The 11862-nt window shown below is 40.4% G+C and overlaps 1 protein-coding gene across 3 annotated transcripts; it reads left to right on the forward strand.

The window, feature by feature from the left end:
- Nucleotides 1-1719: 1719 nt before the first annotated feature.
- ghitm (growth hormone inducible transmembrane protein) lies at nt 1720-11622 on the forward strand. 3 transcript variants are annotated; one of them, XR_007384149.1, is made up of 12 exons: nt 1720-1876; nt 2608-2794; nt 3033-3135; nt 4971-5082; nt 5609-5750; nt 6045-6153; nt 6924-7112; nt 7430-7601; nt 8482-8587; nt 8871-10477; nt 11005-11064; nt 11216-11622. XR_007384149.1 is itself a non-coding variant. In XM_048987541.1 (9 exons), exons 2-9 carry the CDS (start codon nt 2663-2665, stop codon nt 8567-8569), a joined length of 1047 nt encoding a protein of 348 aa, XP_048843498.1. In that variant the 5' UTR covers nt 1721-1876; nt 2608-2662; the 3' UTR covers nt 8570-8775. The 3 variants fall into 3 exon arrangements, 1 of the variants encoding a protein (XP_048843498.1); XR_007384148.1 differs by having other exon boundaries at nt 8896-10477; XM_048987541.1 differs by lacking the exons at nt 8871-10477; nt 11005-11064; nt 11216-11622 and having other exon boundaries at nt 1721-1876; nt 8482-8775.
- The last annotated feature ends 240 nt before the right edge of the window (nt 11623-11862 follow it).

Genomic DNA, 11862 nt, shown 5'->3' on the forward strand with positions numbered 1-11862 from the left:
TGCCAGGGTATGACTTTTAGGAGTGGCTGTGATTGTCTGAGCACATTGTCTGTCACATGTTTGTGTTCCCCACCTCAGGCCGTGCATTTTCTGAGGATGCATGTTTTCACTTTCACATTAGAAACAAAATCAAAACAAAACAGCCAAGACCTTTATCGATAATTGTTAAGATTGATTTTAAAGAGAAAATCTGGGCATTTTCTTATGGGGCGCCATTTGGAAAGGTACTAAACATTTTTGTACTTGCCACTTTTTCAACATTTAGCACAATTTAATGACATTTAGCTAGAAGTCAATGGTGTTGTGGATCATCAGGTTTTTTTTGCTGTGTAGATTATTTTCTAAATTTTTATCATATGTAAATATAAATGTTATGTCTATATAAATGTTAAATATAAATGTTAAATGTAAATATAAAAGTTAAATGTAAATATAAATGTCAAATGCTAACTTATATCCATCCATCCATTTTCCAAACCGCTTATCCTGCTGGGTCGCGGTTGGTCCGGAGCCTATCCCGGAAGCAATGGGCACGAGGCAGGGAACAACCCAAGATGGGGGGCCAGCCCATCGCAGGGCACACTCACACACCATTCACTCACACATGCACTTCTACGGGCAATTTAGTAACTCCAATTAGCCTCAGCATGTTTTTGGACTGTGGGGGTAAACCGGAGTACCCGGAGGAAACCCCACGACGACATGGGGAGAACATGCAAACTCCACACACATGTGACACCCGGGTCCCAGAGGTGTGAGGCAACATTGCTAACCACTGCACCACCATGCTGCCCCGTTAATGTAAATATAAGTGTTAAATATAAATCTTAAATGCTAACATATGTTAAGTGTAAATCTAAATGTTAAATATAAATGTTAAATGTAGAACATATGCAAATTTCCCACGACTATCTGCATAGAAATGGGCGGTAACGACGAAAGCGCCCATGATAAAGGTTTAAAGACCTTATAGTGAAATCTGTGTATTTAAAATTACACTAAATGTTGAAAAAGTGGCAAGTACAAAAATGTTCAGTACCTTTACAAACGGGGTCCCATATTCTCTGAGCATCATTTTAACACAGATCAATTATTAAACAAACAGAATATCTATTGTTACATTTCATGTCTATTGTGAGTTGTGTTTTTTTTTTTTTTAGAATGGTGAACCGTAATCACTGACAAAGGTACAATTTAGAGTTTAAAAGCTTTGAGCCTAAATATCTTTTTCAGACAATGTACAGAGATACATGCACAGTCCTTGCAGTCAGTTAGATGTTCAAAGACACCAACGCTATCAGGACAACGCTACCAAGGTACAGTGACGCATACCTGCCAACACTCTTATTTTCTCCCGATTTTACACATCGACTCCCACTGTACTCCCGATTTACTGTTTCCCCTGATAAACTACCGATATTCCGCATCGACAATTTTATGATCGTGAAAGTCGTACTTCACCGCTCAACATTTCCCTCGTTTTCACAATCTAATGTTGGCCGGTAGGCGTGACGACGTGCCGTACTGTGACTCAAGCCCAATCTGCACATAGACTTAAAATATCTGACAACCCAAACACAACGAATATGTACAGAAGGTGAAATGAAACATATAACACAAGCACATGGGAGTTACTATCATGTGGTCTGGAATCCCACGACGTATACGTGCGCGCTCCGGTTAGATATTTGCTTGCTGTGTTTTTCCCCCGTAGCTCATGCGCGTAGCCGTCTCGGCTTCAGCGCGCAGCTCTCCGGCATTTCCGATGACGCAGAGAACTTTCCGGAAGGCCGCCGTCAGGTTCAAGCTGTCGTCAGTTGTACAGAGCTGGTTGGAAAGTGGAGAAGTCGCGGTGTCTTTTATAGATAATAACAAAGTAAGAGTTTTTATTTTAGGAGTGCATTCGAGCAGTGTGGTTTCTAGTATTGCTTTTTGAGGTCACCTGGCTAACCTTGGCTACTAAGTACAGAAACATTTGAAAAACTGTTAGCCCTTTACTCACGGAATTTAAATTCACCGACATATAGTTATATCGCTTGTTAACGTAAGTCGGTTATTGTAGAGTCAATAACAATGCATACGCAATACGTAAAGTTATGTATTAATTACTGGTGTATCGCTAGTTATTGGTTATCCAGTCTCATAATATTGTATGTATATATGTAGCTAAGTGGCGGGTTTGTTGGCTAAGTTAACGTAATGGAAAAACAAAGTTAGTCGTAAACTGTAGACTGTTTTGCTAGCTGGGTCACAAATTTAAATTTATCGATGGTTGATAGGTAGCCTAAATTTTAAGGTTTAGTAGTTTTGCAATCTGCGTATATGCGAAACGTATGACGTACTTTTTGAAAGCCGACATTGGCTTCACTGTTTAGCCGAGTTCTCGCATGAAGTGTCATCATCCGACTGTCTGTTGCAATGCACCGGCTTCATTGCGCTTGTGTGTGTTTTTGGTATCTGCGTAGTCTTCAATTTGAAAACACCGTATGGGTCGGTTTTATTGGCACTTGTATTACATAAATTACGTGATTCATGTTTTGTAGGTACTTTTATAGGAGTCTATGGTCAGAGCACTGACGCATTTTGACTGCGTTTTATGTCTCTTAGGTCGTGTTGCTGGCAGGCTGCTTTCTGAGGCTGTGAAGCTCCGGGATCGCCCACCATGCTGGTAGCCAGACTCACGTGTCTGCGCAGTCTTCCGGCTGCCGGGCTGCGCTCGGCCCTGGCCCAGGGCCCTCGGCCTCTGAGGTGCCTTCAGTTTAAGGTCACTCAGCCCTTGGTGAAGCCTCATCAGGTGAGCTCATCAGCTATGGCCCCCTCACGCCGCCCCTTCAAATCCGACTGACATTCTTGGCACCCCCTTATTTCTCACTATAGTGTTACAGAAGTGTTCGTTTTTCCCTTACAGTTCTGAGGTATACAATTGAAGAGTTATACTATTTGTCTCTCTGCTCTGCTACTTATTGCTATGATAATGAATAAGCCTGCCGACAGGACTATACTTCTGAATGTAACATATTTTTTTAAATCAGGACTATTCCACCAAAGCTCGATTTGCTCTCAGACGTGGCAAGACTGCCAGAGACCAACTGAAAGAAGCAGCTTTCGAGCCAGCGACTGACACAGCGGCAAAAGGTGATCACATTCAATATTGTGCATATATGTATATAGTTTTTATGTATTCCCTCATATTTGTTTGCTATTTGTTAAAAATAGATTGATATCTGTTAATAGGCTTACTACCATGGTTACAGTGCATAAACTGGCAATGCCAGTGTCAATAAGTCGTGCCATTACTTTCAAGTGATACATTGTGTGTTTTGTAAATACCGAGTGTTAGTCTAGCATAATTGATTTTGGCATAATGGCTCAAATGCCTGCTTGGGGACTAGGTGAGGCCAGGACTGTGGGCATGGAAGAGGGTGATAGTTTAAAGAGGCTCTGCCATGCGTTTGGCCTGTTTCTCTGGGTGGCCCAAGGAACATGGCCAGGTTGCACTAGTAAATGTCTCCCCTCAGGCATTTGCCAGGTTTTTAACGATGAGTTACTTCTGGTAGACTTGTAGTGCACAGTGTGTGGTCCCTGATCTGTCTGTTGTTGGGAAACGTAGCACATTCTAATGTATTTAATTCTCTTAAGTGGTCTGTCTTCTGGGGGTCACAGAATCTCCACTCTGTAGCCCCATTTGGAGCTTTGAATGGTAGGCTTTAGATGGGATGGATGGATGGATATACTTTATTGATTCTGACTGTGAAATCCCTTAAGGATTACCTATGTGCCGCCTGCTACCATAAATATTGCTTCTTGCTAGTTTGAACAGCACAAAGGCAGAGTTAATCTTGATTCTTCTGGCCACCAGATCTTTATCCTACATAGACATTAAAGACTGTCTAGATATTTATTTGTTGGGGTCATTTCCATTCTATTAAATGGGTGTAAATTCGACCAGAGGTGCTAAACACCTGCACAGTAGGTGTCAAGCGTCATTCACTCCTCGTTGCAGTGAATCTCTACTCTTCTGTTTCTATGTTTGTCAAGCACTCTGCTTAATTCACTTTCTGGATGCAGAAATTCATCATTTATTCTGTTAAAACATGAGTTTTCATGTTTACGCTTCACATGTATATTTACATTTGTCATATTCCGTGCAGCTTTGGTACAAAAAAAAAATATTTCTGTTTGCCCAGGTTGACTTTGTTTATATTCTAGGCTGTGTACCTGGCATATGTAGTAAATTTTATTAGCTGAGTGAGAACTGCCTAATAAAATGCTATGAAAAAGAAATCAATGTGTTGCTCAAGTTAAGTCAGTCATTACTATGAATTTTGAAATTAAACGGTAATTGTACCTTTTGTTTTGATTTCTCAATATCCTAAATCAGTGGTTCTCAACCTTTCTTGCACCACGACCCAATATCACGTACAGGTTAAAATTAACGCTATGATCAAGTATGCAGTGCACTCTGCAATTTACGGCATTCAATGTTTAGCCCCCAAATCTGATTGGATGCGCCAGTGAATTTTAAATCTGTGGTTTGGCTTCTTGGATTGTATGATTGTTTGCTAGTTTTGCGCTAAGCATTTGCAGACCCAAGACCCATTTATATAGGTTAATTTTGGGATTAGGGCTGGGAAATCTGGTCGTAGATCAGCATAGGAGCTTGCTGGTTTTAAAAGGTTTACATTTCCAACTCTGCCTTGTGACCCTTTCAGAAGTTGCTGCAAACCAAATTTGGGTCGCGACCCATTGGTTGAGAATTGCTGTCCTAAATATCACTGTGCTGTTTTATTGCAAACTTTTCACCAATATATTACGTTTTCACTGTAAGAAGAATCATACAGAAATGTATTAATTCTTTGGATATTATCAAATATGTTTATCCATCATTGAAAGGACAAACATCCATTTTCTGTCAGTGTTTGTAAATCATTAGTCGCATTTGAACATGTGGAGGATTGCCTTGTGTTCAGTTGACAGCATAGGAAGGATGATTCTTGCTGGAGGAGCCGCGGTCGGTCTTGGAGCTTTGTGCTACTATGGACTGGGGATGTCGAATGAAATTGGAGCCATTGAAAAAGCCGCGTAAGTGTGTCCACAGCAAAATTCCGTTTGATCATTGCTTTGTTTTTTGTGTCTATCGTCTTAACTGTTTAAAGACCTTGTAGTGAAATGTGTGTATTTAAATGTCAGATATAAATGACGTCTTTTAAAATGTCTCAAGATTTGCTCAGTGTTGCTTGGATTAGAAATTTCATTTTTGGGCTCTGCGGGATAGCACCAATGATCTTTAGTTTGACACAATTAAAAAGCTTTGCATTTCATGCTTAGACGGCTGTGAGCAGCATGCATACCCTCAAGCTGTATTCAGCTGTGATTTTGTGAGATATCCAACAAACGACTTTTTGTCTAGATTAACCGAGTTTTAGTGTCAAGTGGCAACAGTAAATTTTAGAGTTTATTGTTCTTTGAAATTACATTGATTGCTGTTCCTAATTTACTGTTGCATGATTTCTGCCTAGAAACTTTGCTATGTCTGCCAAACACCAAAATTTCTCCCTGCATTTTTGCGCATCATAATTTTACATGTTTCTGCCCATCCTTTTGGTAGGATCTGGCCCCAGTATGTGAAAGACAGGATTCACTCCACCTACATGTACTTTGCCGGCAGCGTGGGCCTAACGGCCCTGTCCGCTGTAGCAGTGAGCAGGACTCCTGCACTTATGGGTCTGATGATGAGAGGATCCTGGATGGTGAGTGTCCCTCCTGGCTCTGATAAGATTACGCTCGGTGATCGGCAGCCCCGAAAGGAACTTTATTTGCCATCACCAAGGAAGTTAAAAAAAAAAAAAAACAGAAAAGTTGTGCATTTTGTTCTGCCTTTATTTTAACGAGCATAATGGCTTGTAAATGGGGGATTTGGAGTTCAAATAAAGTGCGGAGTGCAGACCAGGCTAATAGATATTGACCAGCATGACTATGCTGGGTTACTTGCTTCACCGTTGCTGATATTTTTTTGCACCACTGCATTTCCTGCATTTGTTCAGGCCATCGGCGCCACGTTTGCTGCCATGTTGGGTGCTGGTATGCTGGTCAGATCAATTTCATACGAGAATAGTCCCGTTCCTAAACATCTCGCCTGGATGCTACACGCAGGTTAGTTTATTGCAGCTCAAGGAAGGAGTGTTTGTTATGCCCATGGTGTTATGGGAAATGAAGTCCAATAACTCTAGAAATAGCTTGAATTTTTGAAGTGAATATGTTATTTAAGGCATGTATTTGTTTAAGTCTCATGCAGCTCAGTCATACTAGGACAGTGGTTCTCAAACTCGGTCCTCAGGCCCCACTGCCCTCCTTGTTTTCCAGCTATCCCTGCCCCACACACAAGCCCCAGCTGTCTTTCAGCTTCTGATTACCTGGATCAGGTGTGTTCAGTCAATCAGCAGTGTGTAGGGCAGGGATAGCTGGGAAACAAGCAGGGCAGTGGGTCCTGAGGACAGAGTTTAAGAACCACTGTACTAGGAAATAATGTTTATTACTTTTGCATAACACTAGGGGGCAGTAATGTAAAAGACTTAACTCGTGGCAGCTCACAAGGTACAGTAATCAAAATTGCAAATATACGTTCAAATGTCAAACAAGTCGATCAAATCAAATTCGTGTCTGTGTAAATGAGAATCAAACTTAAATGTCTAAATATCACATCTGTAAATTTTCTTTTCCTTCGAAAATGTAAAAATTTACAGTAGTATTTTTTAGCTACAGATACTACAAGCTAGCAAATAGTTCTCCACGTACAGGTTTTGTGATACTCTGTGTCCTTCCTGTCATCTGCGATTTTAAGAGCTTGTTTCTGATATTGGTGTCATTGGAGTGAAGTGCTGTTTTTACCTCCTTATGAATCTCAGCCTTTTCTTCCCTGCTAGGTGTCATGGGAGCGGTGGTGGCCCCCCTGACCCTGTTAGGTGGTCCCCTGGTGTTGAGGGCAGCATGGTACACGGCAGGCATTGTGGGGGGGCTCTCCACAGTAGCCGTGTGTGCCCCCAGTGAGAAGTTCCTTTCTATGGGGGGTCCGCTGGCTGTTGGCTTTGGAGCGGTGTTTGCTTCGTCCATCGGTGAGTCTGACGTTCAAGTAGAGCCTTAGTAATGTATTTTTTCCAGAACATCCAAACTTTTATTTACACAAGTACAGCCCCAGCAGTCAGGATCCTGCCTGGGATTTGTTACTCCCCCGTATTTTCTTGCCTTCTCAGATTTAGCTGAACTGCGGCACACAAAGACCTCTAGTGTTAATATCAAAGCTGTGTGAAATGTAATCCCATTGGTAAATAAATCTGGCTTATCTTTTCTGGCCAGCCTTTTTTTTCCCTTTTCCGAATTGAGTGTAGTCGATGGGCATTTGGTTTGAAATGTACCCTCATCCTCTCTGCAGGGTCAATGTTCCTGCCGCCCACTTCAGCTCTGGGAGCAGGCCTGTATTCAGTGGCGGTTTACGGTGGCCTCATCCTCTTCAGCATGTTCCTGCTGTACGACACGCAGAAAGTGATCAAACGTGCCGAAAGCTACCCCTTGTATGGAGTCGCCAGATATGACCCCATCAACTCGTAAGTGTAGAGGTGTCGAGTGATTGGGTCAAGCTGACATGGCTGTGTTGAGAGCCCATCTCCCCGCGCAGTTTTTGGTTGAAATATTGACTTGTGGTTTGTGAGTAAGGCTGTAATTAGTGATGCACCGATAAGGACAGTTCTGGCCAATTCCGATAGCCGATTATTTAAAAATTTGACACCGATACCACTTGTATGGGAGGTTCTGCTTAAATAAGTTTAAAGTGACACTAATGTTTTTGGATTTATCAAAAGTAATCTCTAGCAGTTATAAGAGCAGAGAAAATTTGAGGCATTCCTTCTACAAGGGACTGTCCTGTTTCATGGAATGACTCTGCCATCACCACAGAACCAGTTAATAGGATGTCAGACATGCACTGTTACATAAGGAAACTTGTTTCATTTGACTTATATTTTCACTTATCATTGTTCACTCAACTTTTCAATGCTTAAGAATAAAAAATCTGCAGTTTATGAAATACATTCAAAGTGATAACCTGAGGTGTGCAAGACCTGGTAGTGTAACTGCTACATAAGTACGCATTCACCTAAAAGCAATACGTGTGGCAGTCAATTGTTATACATGCCGATTTACATTATTTTATGTGCATTTGCGCCACTCTGACTAGAAATTATCGTGCATATTATCCTTTATACTGCACATGAAATACAAATTGCTGTGTGTGTGTGTGTGTGTGTGTGTGTGTGTGTGTGTGTGTGTGTGTGTGTGTGTGTGTGTGTGTGTGTGTGTGTGTGTGTATATATATATAAATATAATATATATGTATATGTGTGTATATGTATGTGTGTGTGCACAATGGTTTTGTATGGCTGCATGTCTACAATACGGATAAACACAGACTGTTTGCTTTCTACTTAGATGCCTACAGATTTACATGGATACACTGAATATCTTCACACGGATTGTGATGATTCTGGCCAGTGGTGGCGGAGGCAGGAGGAAGTGAGAGGCTCCATGCTGGCAGGTTGGCTTCAGCCTCACTGGAATGTGGGAATGGCAGACTTTACACACACTTCAGCTTTAACCCAGGGGTGTAATATTATCTGTACAGTATGTTAAATGTGCTTGTTTCACAATAGTGCAAAATGTTGCTAATTATGTGGAGAAATCTGGATGTGTAATTAAACCCTAACGGATTTCTAAATTCCATAAGTTTGTGGAGTTTTCATTTATATATATATATATATATATATATATATATATATATAAAAAATATGTGTGTGTGTGTGTGTGTCTGAATTGCCTAGGTGTTCCATTTTCTCACATTTTAAGGTGTGCCGACGTGAGGAAAAACGGCTCCCTATAAATTCGCGAAGGCAGTCATTCGACCTTGGTGGAGGAAGAATGCAGCCATTATGTCTGTGTGTGTTGCTTTTCTTTTTAAAAGAAGCTTCCGTTGGACAAAAACACGCCTATGTTGAAATAGTAGGACATTACAAAGGACTTTGGTTTGGCATTATCATTAGTAAACAATTGTTAACTTTCGTTTAAAAACTGTTGCGTGAACCGGAAAATCAAACAACCGTTGTGCTTTGCAAAACCTTGCAATTGCAAGCCATAACAGATCTCCTATTAACTTAAGCATTAACAGATGTCATGCACATCATATTTCAGCAGTGACTTTAATGCAGTGCTTTCTAATTCAGCTTGGACGCACCATTTTCTTTTTAAAAACTTAATGTATCATACTGGCTGAATATTCTTCACTTATGGAAATGCTTTGAATGAACATTTGAAAACGTCTGTACCCTTTTAAACCAAGCTGTTCATTTAATTGACTGATGTGGCACTGCAGAAATGCTAGTTCTGCAGAATGACTATAGCCAGCTGTTCTCTTAGTTCTCTGGTGCTTTCAGATAAATGTCTTGAGTATTTAGCACTTCAGAAACTCTAATACAAAATATCCAAGCTGTTAATTATGGAATTCCCATGCTTTCCTCTATTGTATCCCCCAGGTCATATATCTCTGGGATTTTTTTTTTAATTTTATTTGAACACTTGGAGTCTATAGTGAAGAATTCATTTCAATAATCCCACCTGCACCTGTGTATGACTAAGCTCTTTTTGTATAGCGCCAACAATGACTTAAAATAAAATTGGCTGCTTCTGTCAAGATATAAAATACCTGATATACATATAAATCTTACATTTCAGTGTGTTTTCACTGGTATGTGTAATGAGTCTTCCTGGTGTGATATTCACTGCATTCCAGAAGAAAAAAATGTTGATCTGCTATATCCTTTTTCTTGAAGGCAGTACCCAAAGAAATAACTCATAATATGACACAGAAGTCAACATGAGAAATTCACAAGTAGCTCTGCATCTCCTGAATAGGCTGAAAAGGCGCACACTGTCTTCATTGTGAAAGTTAACGAAAAGCACTTCTGCTAGTCTGTACTTCTGAAAATCGAATAAAAAGTTTTTAAAATGTGTCCCTCCCTTTTGTGCTTTTCTGTCTGTTCGCGTCTCTGTTTGGCATGCCCTGGCATATCACAGACGTCTTATTTTCCCACTGTGTTCTTTTCTCAAGGCTGTTAGATATCCTTTATTAAAAGAATGCAGTGACAGCACTGCAATGCCAATTATATGTGTTTCGTATCGGGCTTTATCATGGATATCCTGGAGCATCCGACTTCAAAAAAAAACTGGTAGGACATGTTTTTTTTTCCTCTTCCATTCTTCTCGTTTTTGGGTTGGGCCACAGTGCACACCAGGCTAGTCGTAAGTGGAAGGAGCAGTGTAACCCTAGATGCTCATTTATCACCGAACTCTAAAGGCAGTGAGATGAAGAAGCAAACTCTGCTGGTTTTGGTCCTTGTGTTGCTGCTTTGTGTGGATACACTGTCCACCAAGGGTAAGAGAGCCCAGCCCTCATCCAGTCATGCAGTCTGTGGTCTGTGCTCACTGGCTACTGATATTCCAATGGAATCAGAATGCTTGTGGAAGATCACTAATTCCATTTACTGCTGTCACTCTTGTACTGCTATTAGTACATGGTAGTGTGGTTGCAGTGGTTTCCGTGTCTGGGGCAATTGTATCGCAGTTTCACCTTGCTATGGGTGTTGGTAATACATTGGAGGTCATCCAGAGATCCACAAAGAAATGGAAGAAGCAGGAAATTTTAGTTTCTTTGAATTGTGTGGGGAAAAAAATAGCCTAATGCTTTGTGAATGCTTTTTGGCATTGCTATTTTGTTTATTAATATTTTTGTTAAAGAACCTAATTGTATAAATACTTTTGTTCTAATTGTAGTACTTTGAATAGATGCCAAAAAAATTATTCAACATTGCAATAACATTTGTTTATTAGTAAATGTATCTTTGTATCTTTGTGGTATGTTTAGCAATTGGTACAATGATTTTTTTTTTCCGGAATACTTAGCAAAGAACCCGAAGAAGCGCTTGAAGTGCTGCAACTCAAGAGAGCCCAAGCTGCATGAAGGTAATACAGTACAGTAAGGGCACGGACCTCTGCATGCACGTCGAAAGCAATGGCATAGATTAAAGCTCTAATCTACATTATTGCACATGCTAAATTTATTCACTGGCTTAGGTTGTTGTGTGGCAGGATTTTCATATCCTTTTTTATACAGGTAAATTTGAAACTCCAAATCTTCGCCCTTGCAAGAAGTGCAAGAATCCAAACAGATATCAAGCAGGTGGAGTTCCCCTGCCGTCCAAATGATCCTGAATATCAACTGACCTCTGCAGCCTTTAGCCGTATTTCGCAGCATATCTCGTGCGTACATGCATAGTGTATATCCCAGGCACCGTTATTGTTATATCCTTTCCTGTTAAATAAAACTGAGGTCACAGCTTTCTGTTTTTTTACAGTTTGGCTATATATATCCATCAAATACAGTTTAATGCTGTTCTTGCACTATTTCTTAATTTTTTGTAATCTTTTTTATTTTTTTTTTTGCAATTCTCTTGTGAGAGTTGATGTTCCTGCTGTTTTCTCGTTTACTTTGGATGAATGATTAAAGCAAATACTTCCTTATGGAATAATCTTGAAATTAATCATTTTGGGGAGACCCTTGATCATAGTTCTGAGAGTATGATAGAATAATGTATCTGCCTATCCTGGGGAGGGTCATGTTGTGTGTGGGGGGGGTGTGTTTATCCTAACCAGAATGCTAAGAAGAGGGGGGGAGTATGATTGAGCACATGCTGTTTTATGATCAGGTCAAGTCCATTTTATTTGTACAATAATTAGTTCCGACCAAGAAATCTGATTGGA

Source organism: Brienomyrus brachyistius, chromosome 20, assembly GCF_023856365.1.
Source record: "Brienomyrus brachyistius isolate T26 chromosome 20, BBRACH_0.4, whole genome shotgun sequence".
Lineage (NCBI taxonomy): Eukaryota > Metazoa > Chordata > Actinopteri > Osteoglossiformes > Mormyridae > Brienomyrus > Brienomyrus brachyistius.

Bases quoted from the DNA above. Each gene is read 5' to 3' on its own strand.
- ghitm (XM_048987541.1), top strand. From the start codon at position 2,663: ATGCTGGTAGCCAGACTCACGTGTCTGCGCAGTCTTCCGGCTGCCGGG. The intron at 3,136-4,970 runs GTGATCACATTC...CCTTGTGTTCAG, and splicing joins GACTGACACAGCGGCAAAAG to TTGACAGCATAGGAAGGATG. The intron at 5,751-6,044 runs GTGAGTGTCCCT...GCATTTGTTCAG, and splicing joins TGATGAGAGGATCCTGGATG to GCCATCGGCGCCACGTTTGC.